This window comes from Platalea leucorodia, assembly GCF_965183815.1.
Source record: "Platalea leucorodia genome assembly, chromosome: 17".
Taxonomy (NCBI): Eukaryota; Metazoa; Chordata; class Aves; order Pelecaniformes; family Threskiornithidae; genus Platalea; species Platalea leucorodia.
Window position 1 is genome coordinate 5,533,469 of NC_138839.1, and position 27,652 is coordinate 5,561,120.

The 27,652-nt window shown below is 45.9% G+C and overlaps 2 protein-coding genes across 3 annotated transcripts in view; one reads left to right on the forward strand and one right to left on the reverse strand.

The window, feature by feature from the left end:
* PEX14 (peroxisomal biogenesis factor 14) overlaps positions 1-24,627 on the forward strand; it is a 102,274-nt gene extending 77,647 nt beyond the window's left edge. The window contains exons 9-14 of one of the 2 annotated variants that reach the window (XR_014230085.1): positions 481-2,030; positions 3,253-3,404; positions 12,397-12,570; positions 20,271-20,348; positions 21,322-21,452; positions 24,548-24,627. Coding sequence is in view for 1 of the 2 variants with exons in the window: in XM_082329164.1 (XP_082185290.1) it covers positions 481-946 (466 nt within the window). In the remaining variant the exon portion in view is untranslated. Of the gene's footprint in view, positions 1-480; positions 2,248-3,252; positions 3,405-12,396; positions 12,571-20,270; positions 20,349-21,321; positions 21,453-24,547 lie in introns of those variants that run through there. The other variant, XM_082329164.1, reaches the window with a different exon arrangement.
* Positions 17,840-27,652, reverse strand: part of CASZ1 (castor zinc finger 1) — a gene marked incomplete at its 5' end in the record, with an annotated part of 92,730 nt that continues 82,917 nt past the window's right edge. The window contains 4 exons of the mRNA XM_082329162.1: positions 17,840-19,353; positions 22,707-23,000; positions 24,428-24,662; positions 26,602-26,750. Of these exons, the coding sequence (XP_082185288.1) occupies positions 18,104-19,353; positions 22,707-23,000; positions 24,428-24,662; positions 26,602-26,750 (1,928 nt within the window). The 3' untranslated portion in view covers positions 17,840-18,103. The remainder of the gene's footprint in view (positions 19,354-22,706; positions 23,001-24,427; positions 24,663-26,601; positions 26,751-27,652) is intronic.

Below are 27,652 nucleotides of genomic sequence, written 5' to 3' on the forward strand. Positions count from 1 at the left end.
CAGCATGCAATAGCTGTGTATCACAGTGGAGGCGAGAACCAGGTGGTGAAATTCCCTGGCTTGGGCACAAGGACCTGGTGTGCCTGACTTCTCGCTATAGTGGGAATTTTCTTTACCAATTAGTTAGTGATTGTTTTATAAAGGGACACTCGTGTCTTTCCACAGGCAGCATTCCTGAGTGCTACCTTACTCTGTGAAATTGGCTAAACCAGGTCATTTTAGTACTTCAGATTGCCCAGCTGTGATATTTTCCTTGTGTGCAGGCTCGGTTACTGGGGGCTTGTAAAGCACTTTGAGATTCTGGCTGAAGAAGTGAAGTGGCTTTGGTTTTGTTCATTTATGACAAAGGAGACTTGCGGTTTCAGTCCTGCTTTACATGACTTCCCCAGTGCAAATACCATTCTCTCTAACGATAACCCCTCAGTGTTTTTAATAAAAGCCCCTTTCTCTCCTTTTCTTCCCCTCTTCCCCTCCCCCAAGGAGGCAGTTCCCTCCCTCCCCTTCGGCTCCTAAGATCCCGTCATGGCAGATCCCAGTGAAGCCAAGCTCACCCTCCAACCCTGTTGTTGCCAACCATAATAGCAGCAGCGACATCTCACCTGTCAGCAACGAGTCCACCACCTCATCACCAGTCAAGGAGAACCACAGCCCTGAGGGTTCGAAGGTCAGCTGCCATCTGCTGAGCACAGAGGAGGGCAACAAGGCAGTGATTGACGTCAAGAGCCAAGTGCGGATGGAGGTGCAGGGTGAGGAGGAGAAAAGGGAAAACAAAAGGAATGAAGAGGAGGAAGAGGACGATGAGGATGATGATGTTAGCCATGTGGATGAGGAGGAATGTCTGGGTGTCCAGACTGAGGACCGGCGAGGAGGGGATGGTCAGATTAATGAGCAAGTGGAAAAGCTACGAAGACCTGAGGGGGCCAGCAATGAGAATGAGATTGACTAAGGCACCCTGGCTTCTGCTGCTGCTGCTGTACATCTTCCCTAGCCTCCTGCACTGTCCCCGGTGCCTCTCCCGTTTTGTGGAGAGAAGTGCCACCGTCCCCTCCAGTGAATCTCCCATTATTGACCTTGAGTAGGGTCATGATTGCCCACTGAACAGGGTGGGCCCTGTATCACCACAGGGCTTTGCAGTGTTGAAGTGGCTTCTTCTCCCCTCCCAGACCCACCTTCTCCCCATGAGCTGGGGTTACTGCCTAGGCTGGAAGACCAATCGCCTTACCATGCACCACAGCTACAGAATAAGTCCTCTTACAAAAACACCATCCTCTCTCCTGAAACAGTCAGCCTCTTTGCTGCATCCTAGAGTCCTTCTGTCCAGTTTCAGAAACCAATCTGTCCTGAGCTCTTTGATTTCACAAGCCTTTAATCCCCACGTAAGGCCCAAACCAGTTCTCTTGTTTCCCAAAATAACCCTGTGTTTTATTTCTCAAACTACCTGATAACCTGTTGCCAAAAAAAGAATGTTTTAACCCTGAATTCCTCACCAGATCTCAGTCTTGGCTCTTCCAAGCCTTATGTCAAGCCTCAAATTCCTGAAACTACCTAGCATCTAAAAACACTAAATTTCTGTGGGGTCCAAAGAACACTATTTCCACCCCACATGCTTACACTCATCGAAGTGGCCTCTTGCTAGGGACCAAGTCCAGGTTTCATGGCCACAGTAAAATCCATGAGAACAGGTGGCTTTGTTACTGATTGCTCCCCAGTAATAGAAGGCTTTAAACGAAGTTGGCCCCACTCATCCCGATTATTACCCTTCCTCCTCCAAAGACAAGGAGCTCACGTCAGTTTTTGACATCTTACATTTTATTTATAGCTGCCCTGAATGAATGAATGAATGACATAATATCAGATGCTGAAATAGTTGGTTAATTCTGAATCTTTGCAATGGTTCTTAGCCTGTTTTTCTCCTTAAATGAGCAGAAAACCCATCTTAAATGATCAGCTGAGACCTGCACCTACCCAGTGACAGGCACCTGCTTCAGCAAAGCAGTCTTTACGGAAGAGAGAACAGTTCCAGCTCTGAGGTACACCACTGGCCCTTCTTGCCCAGTCCAGCCTTTTTTTTTTGCCCTGTTGGGGCTATATACAAATTAAAACAGTGAATTTTGAAACCTCTCATTTGCAGCATTGTGTTCTCAGCTGGTAAAATGGTGGTGTCCAATTATATTATTCACTGCATCAGAGCCTCTTAGCAGAGCAATTCTTGTAACAACTGAGTCTCACTGTCCTCACCAAGCAAGTGTGCTCGTCTGTGTGATCATGTATAGATTTCAAATATAAAATACGATTGTATATAATTGTAATAAATATGAGTTACCACTATTTAACACCAGGCTGTTACTGGATTACTGTGGCTCTTATTTTGGGGAGAAATGTGCATGGCGGGTGGTAAAGGGAGGGAAAAAGGACTAATACAGAAATTCAGTCCTTAGAAAATGTTTTCTGAAGGACATTTATGGTTGATTATCTGACTGCTCCAATACCAGGTTATATCAGCAGGAGGCAGTGTAAAGAATGGTGTAAGTGCAGTATAAGGTACAATATAAATAGCTCCAACAACACTGTAATGCTAGGTTGCCTCCAATATTGCAGAGGAGGAAATGGATGTATTATCCAATGAGTAAAATGCAGCTATTCCGGTTCCTTTCCTCCCAGCAGGAGGCTCTGCAGGGTGCAGAATGCAGGATCCTACTCTTTTCCACCCCCGGCAGCAGGAGGTGCTGAAGGGAGCGTGTGAGATATCCCACAGCCCCTCAGTCTTATCTGCCAGCAGGGAATGCTGTGCCGTATCCCATGACTGGTCTAACCCTGCCATGTCAGTACAGAAGCCATTGAAAGAAATGGCGTACAGCAAGTAATTTGTAGCTACTGCAGTCCCATCTTTGTTCAACAGAAGTATTTGGCTCCCTTCTTAAAAATGAGGGATTTACTTGATTCCTGAGTATTTGGGTGTCTGGTACACAGTGACATTTTCCTGCTCAGGGGGAGCGAAAGGGACCTTCATATTACTGTATTTAGACCTGCTGCTGAATGTGATGATTTCTCATTCCTTAAATGGACGAATATCTTCCCCAGGAGTGAGTGAGTGTGTGTGTGCGTCTCTCTCTCCCTCTCCCTCTCAGTCTCTCTCTCCACTGTTTAACGTTCACAAAGAACGTCACGTTTAGCTAAAACAGGGCAAATTTGAAAGTGTTTAAAAGGAAAGGCTTTTCTTAAGAGATGGCACTTTTTATTTCTCCAAGCCAGGAATCCTTGTGAAAAGAAAACACGACTGAACACAGGGATGTGGTGAAAACGTATTGTCCTGCCTGTGTACGTTTTATATACATAGAAGGTTTTGAAAATAGAAAGTGCCTGGACAACAGCAGTTGGTGAAATGTGGAAAATATGTTGCTGAGGTATGTGCCTTGCAGAGTGACTTACGAGGTTTACAGTACAAGCATCCCTGCGGGTTCATTTTTCCCCTCTTTTCCTCCATGTTGCCAGTGTTCAATTCATTTGCCTCAAGATTTCTGGTGCAGAGTAAAAGGCAGTTTTCTTCAACTGCCCTTTCCCTCCCTTAGCTTTTGCTTCTTACAACCTTTACCAAGTCAATAGGTTACAGTTTTTCCTTTCCCCAACCTGATGAATCCCAGAAAACTCCATCATAGCTGTTGTTGCTCAAAAAATCTAACTCTGGGCCTCTGGCTGCCGATGGGGTGTTTGTATACTTTGTTGAAGACATCAAACCCACCAGCAGAGAATTTGGAAGAAGCCAGACCTTCTTACCAGCGGGTATTGTTGTGAATCACGGGTTTTATTCCTCTGTCTTATGTTCCTTGTCCTTCAGCATAGCAACAGTTGTATGACAAGTATTTTGGTTTGGTCCCTATGAACTGTGTAGCCTGACTGCTAACTTATAATTTTTTTCTTTTTTTTTTTTTTTTTGCTAGAAACAAACTTCTTAGATCAGCTGCCCTGTGAAATGTTTAGCCCACTGGCCAGTAGGCACTAAGAATGGCATCATATTAGCTGAAAGATGACCAGGTAGCGAACCTTTTTTCTGCAGAACAAGACAGACAGCAGCAGTTACCCACCATCTGGCTTATTCAAGTACTCTATTTTACTGTATAATCAGCCTTTGTTTTGACACAGGAAGAAGAATAACAACACCCCGGTTGGTGAGTTCAGTGGGTTCGTAACATGGTTTCTATAGGTCCTTGATAGCTTATAGAAAGCAGGTGAAGGGAGCTTCCTCTGAACGGTGTCATTTGAGCACATTTCAGTGAAACCCTCTGCTCTCTCTCCTAGAGGAAACAATATCAGGCTGGTACTTTCCAGTAATTTGAGGATACAAAAGCTGCCTTTTCAATAGCTACAAGAGAAACGTGGGGAGCTCAAAAATGTGACAGAGTGGGAAAGGGTTAAGAGAGATGTCTCCTGATCATCTTTGTCCAGCCTTCCTCACTCCCAGATGTGACGAGTAAGTCCTATGTGCATCTTTTGCAGAAGCACGAAGAATTTTTTTTTATTGCCTTTTGAGTGTTGGGGGTTTAATCTAACAGTGTTTGGGATCAGAAGGAAGAGGATGGACTGTAGGATCCCTCGTGATCTTGCTGCTTTGCTGCGTGACACTTTGCGAAGTATTTTACTTATAAGTGTGCCTCAGTTTCCACATGTGATGGTAAAAAATACCGGCTGGTAAATACAGAGATGTGACAAAGACAAGTTGCAGAGAAAGCCAACTTTGGGAACGAGGTTTCATGCTAGGTCCTGCAGCTCGCGCAAAAACCCTAACCCCCATGAACTGCTGTGCTCTGGAGTGAGAGCCCCAGCCCCCGTTGCTGGCTGTGCTTTGGAGCGAGAGCAGCGCGAGGCTGCAGCACACCACCCAGCTGTAGCCCCTGTCCCCTGATAGCCTGGCCTGCACAGCTGTGTGAGAGGAGCTGCACTACCCTCCTGGAGCAGCCTGCGCTGGTCAGTTAGCCAGCTTGCCCTGGCTTGGAGGCAGACATTTTAGATCTGGCCTTTCCTTATTGCAACTCAGGTTCTTCTGGCAAGTAAGTGCTTTTTAATAACTATGTTCTCTCTTGATTTTGTCTTCAATAGAGCGGGAGGACTGGCTTCATTTCCAGTGGCTAGCTCACCCTGGTCTGGGGTTTGTTATAAGGGTTGCCAGAAGGTCTATCCTGATGTGTACTGGTGGAAGAAAGCATGGCATATGCTGGGCTGCTGCCTGGGGCAGGGAGGGGGCTGTGGAAAAACCCAGTCTGTGTCTACTCCGTTGCTTTCATTTGTAGTGCCTGCTACAGAAATGGAGGCTGCCTTTGCTTTTCCTTTGGTGGGGCAGTGTGATGCTTGGGGAAAACAAAGGCTAGACAGCAGGTTCAGACTAGCTTTTTGTTGCAAACCTGTTGTGTCAAAATCACAGTCTCCATGCTTGACTAGACCCTCCACACCCAGCAGGTTGTGGAGAACATAAGGGCTTCCCAAGGGCTTTGACAACAGGACGCTTTGGAAGGTCCCTTCTGTGTGGTGGTGCTTTATGTTAAGCACAAATTGTATGTGGTGGTAACCCTGCACACGAAAAACTGATGTTAAGCTTGGGCTGAGAGCCCTCCAGCCTGGACTTGACCTCTCATACCATTGGGTGGTATGCAAGTGCAAAGCAAGAGAGGGGCTTGGCCTCCAGGGATTGAAAACATAAATAAAGGGATGCTGGGAGGTGAAACATGGGAAATTATTTACCTAAGGGCACAGGAGAGAGCTTCCAGCATTCTCCATTTTCCCTTTTATTGTCTTATCCCCAGACTATGCTGCTTCCTCAGGAGTCAGCCTCTGTAGGCGCCTTCAGGGCTGTGTCCACCTATTATGCTGATGAAAGGCTGGATCTTACCACTATGTATGCTCTCAAAAAATGAAATAAAATAATGGAAATGTACCTAAGGTGAATTTCGAGGTATCAGGGAAGAGGGGAGATGGAGGGCAGGGCCCAACTCCTCCACTTGCTCTGCAGTAGAAGCTCTGAACTGCACACTTGTAGATTGAGGGGCTGGCATGGTCTCTCCCAGCTAAGGGAAAAAAACAATCCCATCCCCAAAAGGGAGCAAGCACTAACCTAATAAAGGCACCAGCTGGACGAAGGGAAAACCAGCTCTTTGGGAAAAAAAAAAAAACACAACCTCCTTTCATTAGAAAAATAATATATTTCATCCAAATAAGGTAAAAATATTTGAAATGGGGCAGAAGTGAGCACTAGGCAGCATCTGTCAGGCCCTTTCTGAAAAGGGGAAGATTATTAAACTCAATTACAATTTATTTTTGTAAAGTGTCTTTCAGACTAAAAATCTCCCCAAATGCTTTGCAAGGACTGCTCAGGGGTTACTTACAATATGGAGCATCTTAGAACAACACCCCTGTTTTCCCACCAAGCCCTCCTTTTCTGCATCTGCTGAAGGATTTAACCCTTCAGGATTTTTTTTTCCTTCTATATTTGCACAAATAATGAGAGATGTTTTATGATGCTGGCTGCAAGAACATGCCTGAAGAGGAGTGTGGGGGGATTTGACATTGTATTCCTTTCTGTTTTAGGTAAAATACTTGCTTTTCTTTAGGACTGTGTCTCCTGAGTGAGAAGGTGATTGGCTGGATAGGGCTGATTCAGAGGATCTAGAAGTATAACTGGCTTATTTGTTGCCCATTTTTCTTTTTGTGTCTGTCACTTTGCCAGCCTGCTTGTCTGTCTGTCAGTCACTTTGTCTGCTTGGCGTGTCTGTTTTGTACAGCATCCCTGTTGTTGGTTTTTCAGTCTTCCGTCGTGCCTGCCTGTCTCCTAATGCCTAATGCTCTTTCCTTTTTCTTTCTAACACTTCAGAAACAGACTGCTTCCAACTTTATCCCTCTGCTTCTATAAGCTAGTACTGAGGTTTTATCTGTGTAACACCTCTTTAAAATTAATTTCTTTAACTGATTTAATTAAACCAGATCAAATTCTTGGGTGGACATTCTTCCATCTCTTTGAACAGATCTACTTCAGCAGTTTCAACTGATACATACATGCACAGAAGACTGTGTGCTAAATTGCTGCAGGTTTCCTATGTAGATGTATTATTCTTTGCTTCCTGCCCTCTTAACAGCATCAACAGTAGGCTTCATCTCTGCATGCCTGTTTGCCTGCTTACTTGTATGTTTTTGTGCCTGCGCATTGCTGTACAGTAATGTCAATGCTTCCACTGCAGCAGCCAGCAAGTTTTGGGTGTGAGATGGAAGTTGGGGCTCCCTCTTGCTTCACAGTCTCTTCTGTTCCCCAGAATGAGTGAGGTGCAGCCTGATGTTTCGACTGAAACTGGAACATCACACTATTGCATCTGTTTCTTACCTTTTTTTCCCCAATGCTAAAAAGCGCAGGCAGAGTCTGCTAATTTGTGTGAAGTAGAGAAGCGCAGTGAATGCCGGGGCAGCGAGTGTCCCCTCCGTAGTTCTGCAGAGGGGGTGTGGAGGGGCAGGAGCTGCATCAGCTGCGGGAACCACCTCTGCGGAGGCGGCTGTGTTACCGGCCTCGGTGCAGGGCGCAGGCAGGTAGATGCGGTGCCGCCTCCAGCCACAGGCCAGAGCTGGTTCCCTTCCATCTTGTGGGCGCAGCTGGCTCTAGCTGAGACGTGACTTGCAGGGTCAGGGCCTGGTAGCTGAATGAACGAGCTTACTTCCCCGTGAGGGGCTCTCTAACCTGCTTTGGCCACAGACCAAATGGCTTTGTTTTATCCTCTTTACTGTTTCGGACTCTAGAGCTCTGATGTTTAGGCAAAGCTTGGCTGTGGCCTGGGATCACAGCAATGTCCTAGGGGCTGCCGGTGACAGCAAGGGCTCCTTGGTAGCTGGCTTCACAGCGAGAGCACAAGGCAGCACCCTGCCCTGTGGGAAGGGAAGGGGGCAGGGAAAGGCTCAGTCTGCCTGTCAGATAAATCGTCGTCTGTTTACTTAAATCCTCAGTGTTTCTTCATTTGTTTGTTTAAGAGTTTCCCTGCCAAAAAAGAGCAAAAGGAAGGAGGGAAGCCGCCTCTGTTGGCTGCCCCTCCTCAGCCAGGATGGGTCTGGGGCACTTCAGGGGCAAGAGCAGGACTAGGGACCAGAGCACCCTGTCTGCCCCGGGTAAGATGAAGGGATCTGCCTCTGGAGGGGCCATGTTCCTAACTTCTGAGCAAAGGCTTGGCCCTTGTAATGGAAGGTGGGCGTTAGGGACTCCAGTGAGCCCACTTCGTGCCCCAGGCCTGGCATGAAGAACTTGTCATCCCTTCTAACACCTACTGTACCTAAAAATGCTGTTCAGTGCCTTTCCCCTCTTTGCCCTCACCCCTTTGGTAGAGATTGTTGCCTCCAGAGTTAGGTGTTGCCAGCTTTCAGGTACTGGTGAAGTTTGTTCAAGACAGCAGAGAGAGACCCAAAAAGCGGGGGCTTCCTGCCCAAATGTTGGATTTCCACATAACAGTGTCTGCAACAGAGGGACTCAACAGCATCTTGCCTATCCTTACCTTTGTATAGATACTCATGAAATACAGCAGGTACAGTAAATATCACACAGGCAATTCCTTCACATGCTAGTGTGTGGTTTCACCAAAAGTGGCATGCTTTCTTTTTCCCCATGCAAGTATTAGGCAAACCTGTGTATTTTGCTGTAGCTATGCATGTGCAAGTCTTGTGTACAGATATATTCATGCATGCTCTCACTCTTTCCAAGTTTGGTCATATTAAACTTAAGTTCTGCCTTGATTTGTAGAGAAAGACAGAAATTATTTATTTATTCATGTGTTTGTGTGTGTGCACGTATGTGAAACTCCAAAAACATTCTCAACGATCTACATGCTTTTTTTGTTTGGAATAGGTACAAGCTGCTCATTGACTTTCAGAGAAGTCTTTAAAGTTCATGTTCCCCTTGAAGATGATGTGAGATTTTATTGTCATGTTTGAAAGCTTCAGTCTTCTATGCAGATTGCATGCAGATTGGGGGTGGGGGGGATATTTGGTTATAGCTCCTCTCCTCTTTCCCCAAGAGCTTCTTCTTTAAAAGGGCTTCCCATGGTCTTCAAAAAAGGCACCTTCAGGTTTGTGAACACAATTTTGTGCCTGTGTGCAACAGCCCAGAAGTGCAAATGCAAAACTCGGCTGTGACACAACTAGTTGATGCAGGCTGTATGTACCAGGTAGCAGGATTGTTGGTTCAGAACCTTGCTTCTTGGAAAGGGCTTGTGCAGAACCGTGAAGGAAATTTTAGAGGTCAAGTGAAGGTCTTAGCTTTAAACATTTGGTCCACGCTCCCTTGTTCACTTCTGTGTCGTAATATTTCTCTCTTGCTTTGTGTTATTATACCCAATGCTCAGTGAAAATACTGTTTCCAGGAAGTCTCAAGGCATTTATTATCTATTAGCTAGTTGTTGTTATCTGTTAATGGCTGGTTTCTATCTTAGCTCCCATACCTGAGCAACACGGACAGTACCAAAAGCTGCCTCAATTAATTTCTTCTCCATTGTGCGAATGTTTTTTGCCCTTTTGTGTCTGTGTTCTGTCAAAACTTCTACTTCTGGCTTCTTGTCCTGTTACAGGGAGGAGGATGTGTTAGAATAACTCTTGCTAGTCTTCTAAGAGAGCTAGGAGTCTCCAGTCCTGCTACCCGATCAGAGGCATGCCCTGTTTTCTCAACAGTAGGTTTCTCTAAATCTGCAGCAGCACATGTGTAGTTCCCCTTTCCTGCCCTATGGATTCTGCTGAAACTGGGCTCCTGCAGGCATCTCAGCCGCACTCATACCCAGGGACTTGACCACTGCTCTTCTATGCTAAAATCCTGCTCGGCTCCAAATTTGATTCTCTAATCTAGAGGTATAAAGATGGGCGTATTGAACAGACCTATTTCCCTAGCAAGTCTTCAGGTCTTTCTTAACATCATTATGCCTTAGGAAGCCAGTGTTGAGCATTGGTCCTTGCAAGCTCTACGTTATGCTCAGTATGTGTTGTATGTCCTAACAGCTGCTTTTCCCCTGTACTGGTAAGCAACAGAATTCTCAGTTTCCTTCTGTCTGGGTGTAGGAGGCATCGTGCTCCTGGAGTAAATATCCTCCCAGAGTCAGCCATGCTTTACTCCATTCTGTACTCAGCTGAGCAAGCTATGAGCAGTATTTTGCTGGGCACATGCACCAGCTTTGCACACCTGACGGTGTGGCTCCGGGATGGCCGCTGGCTGCCCTACACCGGCTGCTCTGCAGTCTGGTCCTCACAGCTCCCTGTGAGATGGCTGCTTGACTAAAGGGGAGTTAAGTTTGGAGCTGATAAGAGCTCGTAAGAAAAAGAGTCCTGCAAATTAAATGAATGCCTACCACAGTATAAAAACTGTTCCTTGCAGGTCTGGGACATAAGGAGAGGTGTAACCCAAAGTATTATTTTCCTAGTAATCTCTAAAAATACCCTTGCTAGACTGTCTGTGAGAAGCACTTGGATGAATAGTGGTGATTGATTGTCTTTCTGAGCCAGTGTGATGGCTATTAACTTCATTTTCAGCCAACACTGATAATCTGCTATCTTTATTTCTGTCCTTGTTGGCCCTTACGGCTCCAGCAAGGACAGGTCTCCATGTGCTAAGGCTGGACTAGGCATGTTTGGTTAATGACATCGAAAAACCAGGATGATTGGAAGCAGCGGCAGAACCATCTGGTCTCCCATTCTGTGTCCTAGAATACCTTGAATGCGGCTTGTTTATGTTTGAGGCGATTGAAGTTTTGCTGCCTCTATTGTTTTAAAGTCTTGAATTGTTTGGAGAGGGGAAAGCAGTGCTCCTCTGTTTGAGTTTTATGTTTGGGCTGGTGCCAAGGGATACTCCCGCTGTGGGTGCCTATGTTGGTGGGTGCTGCAGACTTCATAGCATGCTGAAAAGTGGATATCCAGTGTCTTATGGGAAATAGGCAGTGTAGTTTTGTGGCTATGTGTGTAACTGTAGGGTCTTGCACTCAGAAAAAAATGCTGTTACAAAGGTATGCTTGATGCAATCAAAGCATAATAACAGCAGCAACTGCCCGGTTATTGTCCTGCCATTAGAACCAGCAGCCTTGCTAGGTGTCTGCTGCTCTCTGTGGCTCACCGATTGCAGGGGCTGGATGCAGAGGGGCAGATGCAGAGCTGCAGTGTCACCAGTTGCGAGGGCTCGGAATGAACGCAACAGTGAGGCTTTGATTTGTTCAACTTGCAGCTTCTGCCATGACTTAGTCATTCTTTTATGAAGTGCAGTCAGAGTTCCACGGAGAGCAGGCAAGTTCCGGCAAAAGCTTTCAAGCAGTGAGTCGTGTCGTTCACGGCCCCTGTCCCCCCCGGAAACACAGGCATGTAAATAGCCCATGTGCTGTGGGCAGAGCTCCAGTGAGAACAAACCTCTGTGCTCCAAGGTCGGATTAGGAGCATGTTCAGATAATGACATCTGAAAACAGGATGGCTGGGAGCTGCAGCAGAGCAACGAGGGGCTTTGAAAGAGAGAGGAGTCTAATCCGCTCTGCTAATAAGGAGGCAGCTGCTGCCAATGCATCAGGCTTGGCAAGCGCTGCTTTGCTGCTCCTGGGTTCTCTGACGGGCGGCAGAGAGATGCAAACACCCGGCTGCTGCAAGATGGTAGGGGAAGCGCCACACAGGAGGGTTTTTTTTTCTTTGCTTTCTTTGGGTAAAAACAAGAACTTTGACATTACTCTTCCCTCCACCCCCAACAGGGCTTTGGCAGGCCAGCATCTAGGAGCAGTTCATCTGGCACTGCAGAGGCGGTGACCGAGGCTAAGAGGGGATGGATACACAGGCACCCAAATACCTGCCATTGGTGCAGAACTGGTTGCGTTTTGGGGCACTCAAGGCCGGCCTGATCAGGAAGGCAGCTGGATGTGTGCTGGTCTGCGTGCAGGCTTGGTGCCTCACTGAAGAACAGCTTTGGGTGGGGTGGAGGGCATGGGGGTCAACACAGAGGCAGCTCTTGTGCAGAGTTATGTCTTGGGATGTGTCCAAATTTCCACCAGGACAGCTAGGATGTGTGCTTGCAGTGCTCTTCCACTGAGGGGTGAGCACGTGGGGGCATGTCGTTACCTGGCAAATACCAGGAGAGCAATTGCTTTAGAGCGTATCAAGTGCTGTGAACGCATGCTTTTTTTTTTGGTTATTTGTTTGTGGGTTTTTTCCCTCCAATATAACTTGCTTACTTCCTTGTAAAATGGCATCTACTGCCTGTCCCCATCTGCCTCGGTCAGAGCAGGGATGCTGGCGATGAAAGCCTGTTCTAGACCCACCTCCGGTGTGGAAGTGCCCAGGCCTGGGATGAGTCTTGGACAGGAGAATGGTGGGGACAAGCTGTATTGAGCGCGCAGTGGTTTTATCTAATCTGTCGTTCCTTTACAGTCAGCACTCATGACTGCTGGATCAGTTGTACCAAGGCAGTGTTGTGTCGCACTGTGGCTGTCAGGACACCCTCTTGCCTGAAAGACTTTCTCAGCCCAGATGGCAGTCGCCGTACTTTGCAAGCACATGGTGTATACAAGTTTCTGCAGCAGGAAGAAGCTATGGAGTGGCCAGGTAAGGAGCGCTTTCGTTCAGATTTTTTTGGTGCACGGCATACAGCTTTATGTGTTCTTGCTAAGGTCTGTCAAAGTATATGGCTTCAGCATTGCATTTTAGTGGAGATCAGTAGATTTATTAGCCCCCCCACCCCTTCTATGCAGACAGGATTTTTCATTCATGCTCCTCATCTCTCTTTTGTTAGGGGGACAGTCACACATCTATTGATTTAGTGGGCTTTGAATGTCATTGTAAGGTTTCAAGGGGGCTACAGCAAGCACAGTTCTACCGTGGATCCCAGTCCACCACCCTGAGTTTGCGGGCCCAGGTAGGAAGGGAAAAGTCAAAATGTGAGCAGTCACATCTCTAATCCCAGGTCCCAGTTTAGCAAATCGTGGCGATGTAAGCATCACTTCTACTGGGGGCCCCGATGAGCACTTCAAATAAAACTACAAGGCTGCTTAAAAAGCTTGAGGCCGGAGTCCATATGAAGAGAACTCCATTCCTGTCGCACTTAACGCCTCAGCACTAGTGCTAAACCAGTGGCTGTTAAAATGGGTGCAGGGCCATTACTAGGACTGCAGTGCTTTAAAAGACCCAAACTGCTCCAAGACTTGCTAGCTTTAAAAAAATAAAACTGACACCTCCTCAGTCAAGAAGACAACTTGATCACTTGAAACTTTGGGGTTTTTTTTCCAGTTTTTATTGAGTGAAAATGTCAAACCTTGCATCAGTCATGCAAAAAAAAATCAAATAAATAAAACACATATATTAAATTTCTAATAGCACTAAATTCAAGTGGAAAAATATTCAGTTCTTAATAACGCAGGTGCTGAAGAGACCAGATTCAAGTAAATCAGAGCACACCATCCTGTTTAGGGTGTTTTTTTTTCACTTTCTGCATTTTTGTCTCAAAACCTATATATATATCTATATATCTATATATATGTATATACATATAGATATATACACACACACATATATATGTGCATACATATTATTTTTATATTTATATATATACACATACATATTTATAAAACATTAAAAAGAGCATTGGTGGTTCAAGCATTTATTTCCCCCCCCTCCCCCACGGAAAGAAAAAAAAAAACAACAACAAAACAAAAAAAATTACACATTTAAAATTCAAAATGAGCTAGCAATGGCTTATAGTCCTAGTGTGCAATATGGATATTACAAAAGGCTAGAATCCTCCCTCTTTGTCTTTTTTTTTCATTTTTGTTTTTTAAAGTTTTTTTTTTTGCTACATTGGAAAATTTTTTTAAAATTTTTTTTTTTTTCTTTACAAAATTCCTTCCACACATACTTTAATCCAGTTGAGTTTGTGGCTAGAATGAACCATCTAGTCAATAGTTTTTATTTTATTTCTTTTTTTTTTTTGCTCTTCAGCAGTGAATGGTAGCAGAATCAGGAGGGTCCATCTCAAGGTTTCTTTTGTTTGGGTTTTGTTTTATTTTGTTTTGGACAGAACAGTTCCATTTCCTCTCTCCTCTTTCCCCCTCCTCATACAGTTAGTTGAATCTCCCTCTCTTCTCTGGCCATTCTTTTAAGCACATATTTCAATAGTATTGTATTAACAGTCCTATTGATATGATAGCTTGAAGTGAAAAAACCACCTCGCTCTAATAGGGATCTTTGTGCTGTTGAGGCCTTTGTTCAGAAAAGCACTTAAGCATGGGCTTAAACCTGCGTCCGTTCAGAAAGCATCTGCTTAAGAGTTTTGCTGAATTAAAGCCTTAACATGGCAGAATAAAAAGATGGGTTTAACTTTCTTGACTTTTTGTTATTGTTGTTGCAAATAGAGACATAGTAAGAGATTTACAGAAACGAGACTTGGAGAAGGTTAAGACGCGCTCTGGGGGTAGGGCCAGCCTGCTGGGCGGCCACTGTCCGGTGAGGGTATCTGACCGTCTGTGGGGTCAGGCCCTGCTCGGGCGGCGCATTCAGCAGTAGCCTGTTGGGAAAGAAATCTCATTCCCTGTGCCAGCTCCCGGAGAAGAGGTGAGAGACGTTTGGGAGAAAGGTTGAGATGCTAGGGAGAAGTAGGGTGCCTTGGGGGAGAAAATGGTGTGCATAGATAAACACAGGCCCTTCTGGCACACTTGGTCACACAGAAGGACATGTGAAACAGCGCCCCGTTCCAGCGCGGATCCTGGTGCAGTTGCACTGGCCGCACCTGCCTAAAGCTGCCTCCTGGGATGATGTATTACGTCCAGCGCCAACCAAAGCGGGCCGGCGTTAGCAGAGCTACTGGTAGATCTTTTACCCCTTTTCTCCACACACTTCTGCTTTCTCCCACTATTGTGCAGTGATTCAGTCAGTGGAGTCTGGTGAGATGTGAAAGGGGAGAGGTAAAAACGCTACGTCCTGGTGCAGGTTCCCAGCTCCTAACAGCAGGGAAACAGCCTATCCTGAGCGGAAACAAGCGGCCCAAGGGAGCCCCGTGCCTTGCCACCGAGACCAGACTCCCCCCTCGCCTTCAGCGCTACCAACGCTCGCAGGGGGGTTCTGGGAACCCTGCAGGATGCTGTATTGAAGGCCGTGGGCTCCATCCTGCTCCCACAGGTCACTGATACACATCGTGTTGATTTCAGTGGCACAAAACAAACACATCTGCTTTGCAAGATGTGGCTTGTGTTACATCCAAGGAGTCCTCTTGGAGCCCATCACCACACTATCTAAGTAGCTGAATATGGGAAAAATGTACAAGTATAGAACCTGCAGCAAATGCCGTTAAAGTAAAATCTTTTTTGCCCCATCCCGTTTCTAGAAATTCCAGGGCCTCATTCCCTCACTCTGCCCCAGGAACGTGAGCTTCATTATATTCAGTTGGGTTGTGCTAGAAAACACACAGTTGAGGGCAGGGGATATACCAAACAAAACAAAAACAAACAAAAAAAATAAAACCCTATAAAAATAAAAGCCACACAAATAGCTGATAGAGGAAAAGAACTCCAAAGAATTAAATATACTACAAACTAGTAATAACAATATTTCATTTGTTTTGTTTTCATTTGTTTCATCTCTACAAAATTCAAGTTAGAATTCGGAATCGTGCAGCTCCGGTCAGTGCTAGGAGTGTGAAGTCAGCCTCAAACCGTAGCATTAAGGCCCCCCCTCCCCTGCCACCCTCTACAAACAAACACTACATTGAAGGAAAAAAAAAAAAAAAAAAAAAAAAAAGAGAGAAAAAAAATTGCACACAATTAACCATATCTAAGGGCTATCCAGAAGGCAGGTGACCCCCCTCATCCCCCTGGCATTGGTGGTTTCTCTTTTGTTCTATATATAGTAATAACCTTTACAGGAAAAATACTGTACAACTTTTTTTTTTTTCCTTTCCTTTTGAAACATTATCTGAACATTCTGTCCCCACATTTACACAGCTGAGCTGCTTGTTTATAAATCAGACCTGATCTGCACCAGTTCCTTAGGGAAATAATTAAAAAAAAAAAAAAAAGCAAGCAACCTAAACTTCTCGAGGCCTTTATCTGTTCAGGGTGAAAACAAATTATGGGGATCCCTTGGAGCTGAAGTGCTCACGGGGTTGGGGGTGGGGAGGGGTGCCTGCATGATGTTAGAAAAAAAAAATTAGGTGTGTTTTTTTTTTTTTAAAAAGGGACGAACTTCAGACACAAGGAACCTTTTGCTAGGCTGGTATACTTACAAACTGGCACCGAAACAACTATTATCAGAATTAGTTCATACAGCTAGTCCTTCTGGAGTCCAGGCGTATGCAGACAAGCCCTCCCTCTCAGACTCAGGCGAGGATTTGGGGTCAAACAGCTACTGTCTCACCTGTCAGAGTCCGGGACAGTATCCTGTAGTGTGTGTTCCCAGACTGGGCTAGGAAAGAGCTTGCAACCAGGGGAAAGCCCAAGCTTCTGGAGCTGGCAGGTCTCAAAACAGTATAGTTGTATTTGCTTACGCAGTGCCCAAGCTATTAGCCCTGCTTGGCAAAATTTATCAGCATGGACCCAGTAATGCATTAATTCTTAGCTGGACTACATCCTGGCCTCAGCTAGCATCTCCCCCTATCTTTGAGGTCTCTGTGCTGCGTAGGTTGCAGCAGCCTCATGTTTTGTAGCTGCAAAAACCGTGACTGTGCCAGTAGCTATGCAGGTGCTGCAGAACAGTGTTGTCCCCCCGTCCCTGCCCCAGTGCTGAGCAAGAGAGACCCCCAGTCTGAGCAGGACATCCCACAGCGGGATCCTGAATGTTTGCCTGCCTTCTTCTCCCTCTTCAGAAGTCACCAGAGATCCCTATCAGTCCATGCAGAAAGACAGACTTGCCCATCCCCAGTGAAAGGCTGGGGACAAGGGCTTGGGGACTGGGGACATACCTGTCATTGTACGACTGCTTGGGTCACAGAGCAAGTAGTATTTTCAAGGCTGCTTTAATGGCTAGGACGCTCTTCTGTGAGCACGGTGCTCCTTGCGCTGCACCGTGGGACAGAGTGTCAGCTCACAACCTCCTGAGATGGGGATACTGAAGCACCACAAAAACGCCTCACCCTCAACAGAGAGGAAGCACCTGGGGGTTGGGATGAGATGGAACTGGATGGGAGATTAACCCCAGTCCTCCAGTGTGACAGACCCTCGAACTGCCCGCTGTGTTCTTCCCAAGTTACTTCAGCTAAATCCCTACAGGCAGAATAGCAGGGATGAGGAGAGGTGTCCTACAGAGAGAGTGTAGACTGAGAAAGTTTTACAATATAAATAGCATTCAAAATTATTATCATTAATAGTAAAAAGGATCTGGAAGAACAGAGGAGTGTCCCATTCCCACCCCTGCTCATTCATTAATGCGTCCTCATTTATGTGACAATAAATACCCACTCCCACCCTTGCTGTCTGATGCCATTCATTTAATGCTGGAGAAAGAAGGGGGGAGGGGTGGAGAGAGAGAGCGCGCACCCCTCACCCCCTCCTTCCCACTGGCAAAAGCTGAGCTAGTTGTCTTTGTGACACCAATTCCTTGAATTTTATATATGTGTGTGTGTGTATACATTATATATATAGAGAGAGACACACACACAAATATATATTTCTAAAATTCATTACCTGTTGTTCCCACCCACCCCCCTCCAAGAAGTGGAGATTATTATTAATATCGTACAACTGAAAACATGGAAAAAATAAAACCCAGAAAGAAAAATGGGGGGATAGAGCCCCACCCATAACAAAGGGTCCCCAGATGGGCACAGGCCCCACGCACCATGCAGGGAGCACGGAAAAGCAGCTGGTACCCTCAAGGTTCATGTCTGTATAAAAGGGTATTTTTTGCTGCATCCTGCCCCCGTGTTCTGTGATCTGCAGAATGAAGTGATGCAGCACCAGTCCTGCTGCGAGCCTGTCTCTCTTATGGGCCTGTGGAGGAGCATGGGTTTCCTTCCTTCCTCTCTCTCTTGTGTGTGTGGCACGGAGTTTGTTTTTCACTTGCCATCCCAATCTTTGTTCTTGCCTCATATGGGGTCCTCTTAGTAATTCTGTGTAAGAGCAAAACCAAACCACTGCCGCTGTTGTCTCTAAGATTAAGGAGAAGCTGCTGGAGCAACGGTAGAGGCTGGGGCAGCAGCTGGAGCTGGAGCAGGAGCTGGGGCTGGAGTAAGGGCTGGCTCGCCCTGCGGCCTGGAAGCATCACCATGGTCTGTGGAAGAAGCAGCCTCCTCTGGTTCTCCATCTTCTTTAGTGGCCAGGCCCTCAGGGTCAGGCAGCGATTCTTCAGAATCTGTGTTCAGGTCTTCCTCCTCCTCATCCTCCTCATCGTCATCATCATCCTCCTCCTCTTCATCATCCTCCTCTTCTTCATTCATCTCCTCCTCATCATCCTCTTCATCCTCTTGGGAAGAGTCATCCTCGTCCTCCACATCACCAGAGCCAGATGCCACCGCCCCCCTCTCCTGAGGTGCGGTCCCGGCTCTGCTCGGCGATGGACCTTCGGTGACTTCTGACTGCTTCTTGCTGAGGTCCAGGGAATCATTGAGGCCCACGCCAGCCGCGTTCTGCAGGAAGAAGAGGGAGCTGTTGTTGTCAGTGCTGAGGTTGAGGGAACTGTCCAGGTTGATGGAAGAGTTCTGGATGTCATACTCGAGAGTGGAGTGGGCAAGGCCCTCAGGGCCAGGAGAGATGGCAGGAAGCTCCCCTCGCTCCTGTTTCTCATGTTTGCGCTTGTGCGAGTCCATCTGTGACATGCCCACCACTGTGTGTTTGCAGCCAGGATAGGTGCAATGGAAGTGGGAGCACTTGAGTTTGTACTTGCAGTCAGGCACCTCACAGTCCACGCTTGAGCTGAACTGGCAGAAGCCAGCAGCACTGATGACGTCCTGCTTGCCGTGGTGCTTACGGTGGGCTGTCACCTTAGTGCTGTCAGTGCAGCGGAAGCCACAACGCAGACAGTGGAAGTGTGTGCTATTGCCAGAGAACTGACAGTCTGGGAAGTTGCAACTCAGTGAAGACTTGAAGCGTTTGAAATCATCCAATACCAGGTTGTCAACACGATCATGATGCTGGGCGTGCTTATACATGTGGGTGCGGCCACAGAACTTGTAGCCACAATTCTCCCGCGTGCAGTGGTAGTGGGTAACCTTGAGAGAGAATTGGCAGCTGGAGTCCTTGCAGTCCTCGTAGAGGTCATAGCGCCGAAATCCCTCCAGCATCATCCCTTCATCCAGCATCTTGCGTGAGGATGCGGTCTTGCGGCGTTTGCCAAATGGGGACATGTCCTCAATAATCCAGAAACGCTTTTTGGCCCCCGAGGCAGTTGGCATAGTGATGGTATTCCCTGAGGAGAAAAAGCGAAGAGTGGTGTTGCTGACAGCCAGGTCTCTCTTCCATTTCCTAACCATCCTGGCAAGCTCTGTATTTGCCAAGACACAATGCTGCAACTGTTCCCACCCAGCAGCTCATCCCTCAAGCCCTAAATAAGCCTAAGCTCTGGGATCGTGGGCTGGCTGATGCCTGCTGGACATGGCTTCCTCAATTTTCAGCATATCCCACCTTGCTTCTAATTGCTGCTCTCGCATATTGATATTGTCCAAATGCTAACTGTTGCTTCTCTGTTTTGCTACTCTCACAGTTTCTCCTGCTGCTTAGTTAATCTCTAGTTCTATTTTCCTCAAATCAGACTTTATTACAGAGGAGCTGGCTTGTTCCAATCCAAGGACTGAGGTGTTTTATTGTAGTTCACTGGGGTTGAAGTGGTAAAAGAGTTCAAGCATGCTAAAAACTGGTATGTGTATACTGTTTTCCCTTATCCAGGCTCTTGTGATGCACAACAATTGCCAAGGACAGGCAGGAAGTGAAGGAAGATCCCATGCGTGATTAAAACTGCAAGGGGGGGAATTTATAGAAATAGGATGGACTTTGGCCAGGAGACTGCAACATCCCTCACTGTAATGAGCCTACATATTACGATGAGTGCACTTAGAAAGACAGATGGACAGATGTTCAATGGGGCTAATTCTCATCATCACTAGCCAGTAGACTCCGAGAGAAAATACCAGTTCTACAGCTTTCCCTTGGGTCTCAAAAATCACATGATGCCCCTAGTAAATAAAGAGCCCTCATCTATCTTCCACTTTCATTCACAGGGCCAGCATAACTGGCTAGTGCTCACGTCCCCTAGGATCAAGCTGACATCAAGGACTCGACCTCATTATATCTATTAACTTTTTTTTCGTCTCTGCTTGCTATTTCCAGAATCAAACCACAATCTCCAGTATCAACATGCAGCACAGACAAGGTTGGAGGCAAGAATTTCTCACCAGGTGCAGAACTGTGAGTGTAATTGGAAATTATAGCTTGCAACTAAAACATACTTCCCCCCCCACCCCCCTTCATGCTGAAACTGCCATCCTCTGAAAAAGAGGCATGATTTGTGACATGCAGTGCCTGGGGCCTGAGAATCCAGAGCAGCTTGCATCCTCGTCTAGGAGACTGAAGAAACAGTCATCTGTTTGACTGTTGTAGAATTAGTTTTTCCGGCTGATAAGCAGGTATTAAAAGTGATGAATGATATTTTTGCCATATCTGGCCCTTCAAATGACAGCCCTTTAAGAGAAGGTAGCAATTGTTGAAGGAAGCCTCCAAAAGTTAAAACTGGCACTCTATTGCAAGATACAAGTCAATGGAAATGGTAGCAGCCAGCTAATCTCCCGTATCGTTCGCATGCCTGGGCCATACAGACTGCAGGATAAGCAAAGAACAAAAGATTTTTGCACATTTGTGCATTCGTTAGGTGGCACTTTTGCTCAGGCTGCAAATAAGGACACCAGCTTGGGGCATCCATGGTGAGACCATCTTAGTGACCTGTAGCTGGTGGAAACTGCACGTTAGGGCTAATTTAACCAGCTACCAATGAAAGAATAACTTTCTGTCACTGTAGATTTTAAATTAGCAAGCTCTTAGCTGTAGAATCTGTGACCAATTACTCTCTGCTCCCCCCCCCCCAACATCTGGTATTGTAAAATCTCATTCTCTGCTTCCAGGCGACTAGTGTAAGTGCATCGTTGCCTGGACAAATCACTGCTATCCAGATCAACTCCTTACTTCTTTAAAAAAAAAAATTGCAGCCAAACCATCAAGTCTTTTATCATTAGTATGAATGCTCATCTTGTCTGCCTTCAGACAGGAATATGGGATAAGCCATCATTTTACCTGTTTTAAACTCAATGTATCTGTCCAGCTTTTACAACAGTTCAAACAGATGTGCTTAAAACTTGAGTTAAACCAATTTTGTCTTCTCATACAGGCAAAGTTTCAGAGGAAGCGTATGAAAGAGAGATGATAACCTGGTACGCTCTCCTCCTTTAGCCACTAGACAACGTTCAGTCCCTAGCACCCAGTTGACGATTACAAGCCTCAACAGACGTAATCCCAATGGTAAGTGCATGCCATAAGCTTGTCTTTTCAACTACCAATTATGTAAACATTCATGAAACAAACTATGCAAAAGTAAAAAGAAAAGAAACTTTAAATTCTATAATTAGAAGAAAGCACAGCACAAGGTTAAGATGTTTCCGGTTGCATGCAAATCAGTTTAAAAAAAAGGGGGGGGGGGGGGAGCAAAAAATATAGTTTCCTGTGAATTTTGTTCATTGGAACACACTCCTTCGGACACGGCAAGGCTCCTTCTCCTGCCAAGTCCCATGAGAAAAACCTATGAACTTCCAAGCCGAGTCGGTCGTCCAGCCGTACTCCCAACCATTTACCTTGGATTTTCGCATTACTAAAACTGGCAGGAAGAATGACTGGGATATTTGTAGGCTGCCAGGATCCTCTCAAGTGTGAACTTTAAGCACAAATATGCCTTTAATTAACTAGAAAAGAGCTGGGAGTTGGGAAAAGAAGCCAAAACTGAGACACACCCTAAAAAACATTCCCAGCTGGAATGAGAATCTCCAGCCCGAGACATCTCTGATCTTAGTCACACATGGGAAACATGGCAGCTTAAAACTAAAAATCTAGATGTATTTTCTGCAGCTGTTAAGAGCAGATGTAAATAACAGTGAGTGTGAGAAACAGCCTGAGCTGTCTGATGATGTCATCGTAGTGACACTGACTGTACTTCACTCTGTTACTGGTGCTGGGGAAAGCAGCCCTGAATTTTATGGCTTCGTATATGAATAGGAAGCAGTGAAGCTTACAAGATCCATAAAAATATGGGAACTGGGTACCTTGTCAGATGTTTACCTGCTGAGATGTGTGCAGCAGACTATGGTGGGCACTGGGTTCGGTGGCCTGGAAGATCTGAACAGGAATTCCAAGTCCCGTTAATGCTACATGAGCAAAAGTTTGCTTTGTGGCCACCCTGCTGTTATCAAGAAGCTGAAAGTGCATTTTTAGTATGCATTTTGTTAGATTTTTCTCATAGTTTGGAATTGGTGGAAATTGCTCTCAGGTATCCAAATGCCCCTCAATGATTTGCTGTGCTTTTGGTTACCCTTCTTAGCTGTGGTTACTGTGTCAGCAGACAAAAGGAGTAGGCATGGACAGGCCCTTGGATAAAGTTAAATTAGACACAGAGGGATGTACGCTTTTGTACTGAACCAAAGGTGCAGAGAAAAAAACGTGGCCAGGGTGAGTGGGGAAGGAGATGGGCACAGGACACTAAGAGAGAAAGCAAAGAAGTGTTACCTGCTGCATCCTGAACTAAGGGAACGTCACTTTTTACTGGAGTTGGAGTGGCAATGATGGGCGAAAACCCAGTGGTGCTGGCGGCAGGCATGACAATGCCTCTGCTGGATCCAAGAGTGGCACTGAGCAGAGAGTATGAGAGACAAGATGGAGAGAAAAGATAGGGGAGGGTGGGAAGGGGAGACCTAAGCAGGGCTTGTGAGAAAGATGGAGGCAGAGATGGTGGTTGAGGTTGTGGTGCATTGTGGGTAGCATCATCGGCAGCAGCAGTAGCAGTAGAAGGAACCAGGCAGCCTGGAGAATGTGGAGAGAAAAAAAAGCAGAAAAAAAAAAAAGGGAAAAAAAAAAAAAGAAAACAACAAAACAAAAAAACAAACAAAACAACCAAAACAAAAAACAAAAGAACTGAAATGAGAACCCAAGAGCAGAAGCAATATGATGAAAATGGAAAATACATTCACAAATGTATGAAACAGAACTGTAACAGAGAAGAAACAGAAGGTGAGGAACTGACAGCATCAGGAAGAGGAGGGTTGTCTCTGCAGAAGGTAAGGTGGCTTTAGTGGCATGGGGGAAGAGCTACAGGCTTTCATGCAGAAATTCCTGCTTGTTTGGTCCTTGTTCACCCATATGGTGCCAGCTTGTACCAACTAATAGCTGTGAGGGTGCTCCTCCACTTCGGGTGGGTGGAGTTGCTCGCTACCTGGCTAGCGGAGGGGGGCCATTTCCTAGGAAGTGTGACGTGGGCCAGGCGGCGTACCGACAAAGGAGAAAGTGCCAGGAGCCACTGTCCCACCAGAACTCTGTGGAGGAGCTTTAAGGTCATGGGGCAACCACTGTCATGACCCAGCAGTGTTCATACAACGCATGGTTAGATGTGCTATATGCTAACCTTCATCTAACCGGTGCGGGAAAGAAAAGTAGGAAAATGTGTATGAAATTAAAGCAAATTCAGTGAGGCTGCCTATCTAGAATGTAACACTTAACCCCAGGAAGGACAGCTAAGAGATCCCTGGATCACCACTAGATGATAACAGAATTCATAAAAGGTATCTGACTACTGAAAAGATAACCCTGTCATACCGGGCGCTGGGAGATGGCTACACATTATCCTGGCAAACAGGAAACCACGGCAGAAACTTACTTCCAAAAAGAGGGGATGATGGAGGTCTCCTCTGTGCAGCACTGCACAAAGTGCAACAAGAGTTTTTGCATGAGGAAGGGAGCTCAGTGAGCTGCTTTTATATGTTGATTTCTGAAGATATGATAGGTTTTTTCCCCCCATGTATGTAATATTTGCTATTGTACAGTCTGTCTGTACCTCAACAGTATAGGAAAGTGCCTGACTTCAGAAGCTGCACAAGAAAATACAAAAAGATATCAGGGGAACTGCCAAGTACAGAACAGGCCCACAACTTTTCTTTTTTTTTTTTTTAAATCAGTTATTAAAATACATCCAACTCCAAGACACAGGGTAAAAACCTCTTACCGAGGGAGAAAAAAGATATTCTGTTAGTTCATGGATGCTTGAGGTGGACATTTTGATGGATCTCTTCTCACAAATGATGGAGGGAGCTAGGTTAGTACAAGGCACTATTGTGAAGCTGGTACAGTTTGTATTTTAAGGTGCAGTTGTCCTTTGGTCTCTCTTCATGAGTTTATCTCCCAAGAGAGCAGGCAACTGATGATCCATTTCACCCGCCCGCCCGCCTCTCTCTTACCTGCTGATGTACTTTCATTGCCCACTGGAGTGCTGGAGCAGCTGCGGTCCATATTGGAAGATTCAGAGGAGATACCCCCAGGGCTACAGCCAGTGTAATCCATGTACTCATCTGTTTCAGTGTCCATCATGCTCGGGGGTCCCTGAAAGGAAGCTGGGGTTCCTGATGAGGCTGGGCTGGGTGCCATGCTGCCAACCTGGGGGAGATTTTCATTTCTTGGAGTGTGGCCAATAACCTGCAGCAAGAAAACAGGACGGGGACTTTCACACCAAAAGCAAGACGCCAAGACCAAAACCATCTGTCTGCACGTTTATTTCTTTCTGCCACAGTTCATGAGGGATAGCTGGAACATGCTCGTGAGTGGAACCCATGGCACTGTGGCTAGGAGCACGAATCTTCCTTCTCTGGGAGCTCAGAGCATTAAACTTGGCACATGTATCCTGGTATGTGAATTGTGATGCGCTCAGAGGCTGGGAGTGTTAATCTTGGCACCAGTATCCTGGTGTGTGGATTCTGATGCATTCAAAAACAGGAGGTGTTAATCTTGGCATTACTACCTTACTGTGTAGGTCCTGCTGCATTTAGAGACTGGAAACACGACTACTGACATGACCGTCCTAGTGCCTGCACGCTGAGACACTGCAAGAGGGGAACGCAGACCGAAACCAGTGACCTGTGTGTATGCTCTGTTCACATGCGGCTGCTGTGCCCTGGCCTGGCCTGGTGTCCTCCGAGTAGTTACATGTATAGGTACCCAAGAGCAATGTATATCCAAACACACCACTAAATGCCTACTGAGCACTAAGGAATGGGAAAAACGAGTTAGTACATCTAAATGCAGAAAGGAAGTGGCAGTACAGCAATCTGGTTAGCTTTGCCACATGCCCTGATTTGTGGTTTCATCCTTGCTTTGCTGTTCGCTGGACTGCTCCATGGGCTAAGCACAGCAATAGAGTAAGACTCGCACTGTATGCTCCCAGGATTGCTCAGGCCACAATTATTACTTCTCCACTGCTCAAGTGAGACAGGATTGCCAGTGAAAGGAGATGGAGGTCAAAACTAGCATTTTCTGCTCAGCATGTACTAAAATTCTTAGGGCTAGACTCAGCATGTACTAGAAGAGTAGTGAAGACAAATCTATTTGTTAAATCTCTCCTAAGTTTGATTCTTGTACCTAAGCTTTTTGTGTTCAGAACAAGAGCTACCACAACAGTAACACCAGTTCCTTGGCATCTGTGAGCTCATGAAATCCAACAGCAGTTAGACTTGAACAATTAACTTATTGACAGTGCTTGATAACTAGCAGGGATCTCTCATGCCCATATTGTGGAATGAAAGGGGGGTTCCCATCTTGCTTCTACAGATGACCCCTTTTGTTTTTCATATACCAGAAGATGTCCTTAGGGTCAGATCAGTCACAGGCGTTTAACTAAAGCTGGCTTGTTTCGTCTCCCAAGTCAGTGGAAGTTAAAGCAACTAAGGAATGAGGAGAACAAGCAGGAGGTTGCAGGACTGCTGCTATTCTGAGCAGCAGCTCAGTGCTGCAGTTGAAACTCTTCAATTTATTCATGAAACAGGCAAACCTAATCTGCCAGTTGCTCTCAGTTATGTGTTAGAAAAGAAGCAACGGCATCGCTGTGCTACTTCCTGAGAGGACAAGGAGTGCCCCAAACTAACTCCAAATCAATAAGGGAAGAGAAATTTCAAGACTGGTATTTCTCCCATCCTCGGTGGAAGCAGCAAATAATTCTTTACGTGCAACAGGAAATGTTTGATTTAACCAGCGCGTTCAATTCTTCCACATCCTAAGCACTTTAATTTTAATAAGCCAATTGGTGTATATTGAGAGAGCAGGGAGGGAGTGCAAGTTGTAAATATGATTATTTTAGTCCTATCTTTCTCAGTTCTTTTTCTCCATAATTCACAAGGAAAAGCTGTTTACACTAAGTAATGCTTTGATGTCTATGCTTCATCACCTTTCCTTGTATTGTAGAAGTCCAACCAGGTAAAGCTAGCTTGGGTGAACTCGCATATCCCAGCTGCATCCCCCAGTGCAGACGTATATCCTTAAGAGTCTGGGTACAAGCGTCTTGGCACTAAAGCAGTTCTGCAGCAAGCAACCAAGGGGACCAACACTACATGCGGATCTCCAGCTTAAATAACCAGTGAGTCACCTGAGTAGGAACACGATCGAAGTTCTTCCCCAGCATCCTTCTCATGTGCTTTCTGGCGTGGGATGTCATTTGGTGCTTGAGCAGGAAGGAGAACTGGCAGCCCTCTCGAATGCAGTGGAAGTGGCTGTTCACCTGGTTGTATTTGCAACCTACAGACACAAAACCATCGTATGTAGTACATGAAAGGTACCAAGAGGGAGAGGGACTGTAGGGAAGATGATCTGGAGACGGGACAAGGCTGCTGCTACATGGATTTCTGGTGGATTGAAGATTATCAATGGCCACGGGTTCTTCAGGAACAGTCCTGAATGAAAAAAAAACCATGATCTTTTGCCTGCTGAGCAACTGCAAGAGAGGATTACAGTGTACATAGATTTAAGAAGTGAGCCTGAGCTGCAGACTAGTCCCATCCCTCTTCATTTTGTTACAAAGAAAGGAACATTACCATTACATCTAGTAGTGCCTAATGCTCTTCAGTCTTTGCTAGCGCCTTTTCCTTTACAAAGAGAACAAAACCAAGACATTTAACTGTATCACAGAAGTTACAATCGAATATACACGCTCATAATTAGATTAGAAATGAAAAGTTCTTTTTCTCTTTTTTTCCTTTAACTGTGCTCTCAGAAAAGCAGTCTCTTAAAAGCTCTAGCTCTGGACAGTGTATGCTCTCTGGTCAGGTAGAAATGAGCCAAGAAGTGTTTATTGCCACTCCAGATTAGTTGTGTAATAGGGGCAGCTACTAAACAACAAGCAATTTATATGGGTTCTGGCATACAGCACTTGACACATTTCGCTCCTCGTGGGTAGTGCCATGCATGCTGGGAGTTTGTGTATCTCATTAACAGACAATCCTAAACAGCTACATTCTACAGCTGATAAATAATGGCTTGTTGCAGTTAAAACACAGCTATGTTAATAATCAGGTTCTGTCTGTTCTCCATCATCCCTCGGCCATACCCTTAGAGGTACAGACCTACAGACAGGCTCAGTTTTACTCATCTATCATCTCTCTCACACCCATCCACCTTCACTTACGTATGTACGTGTTTTT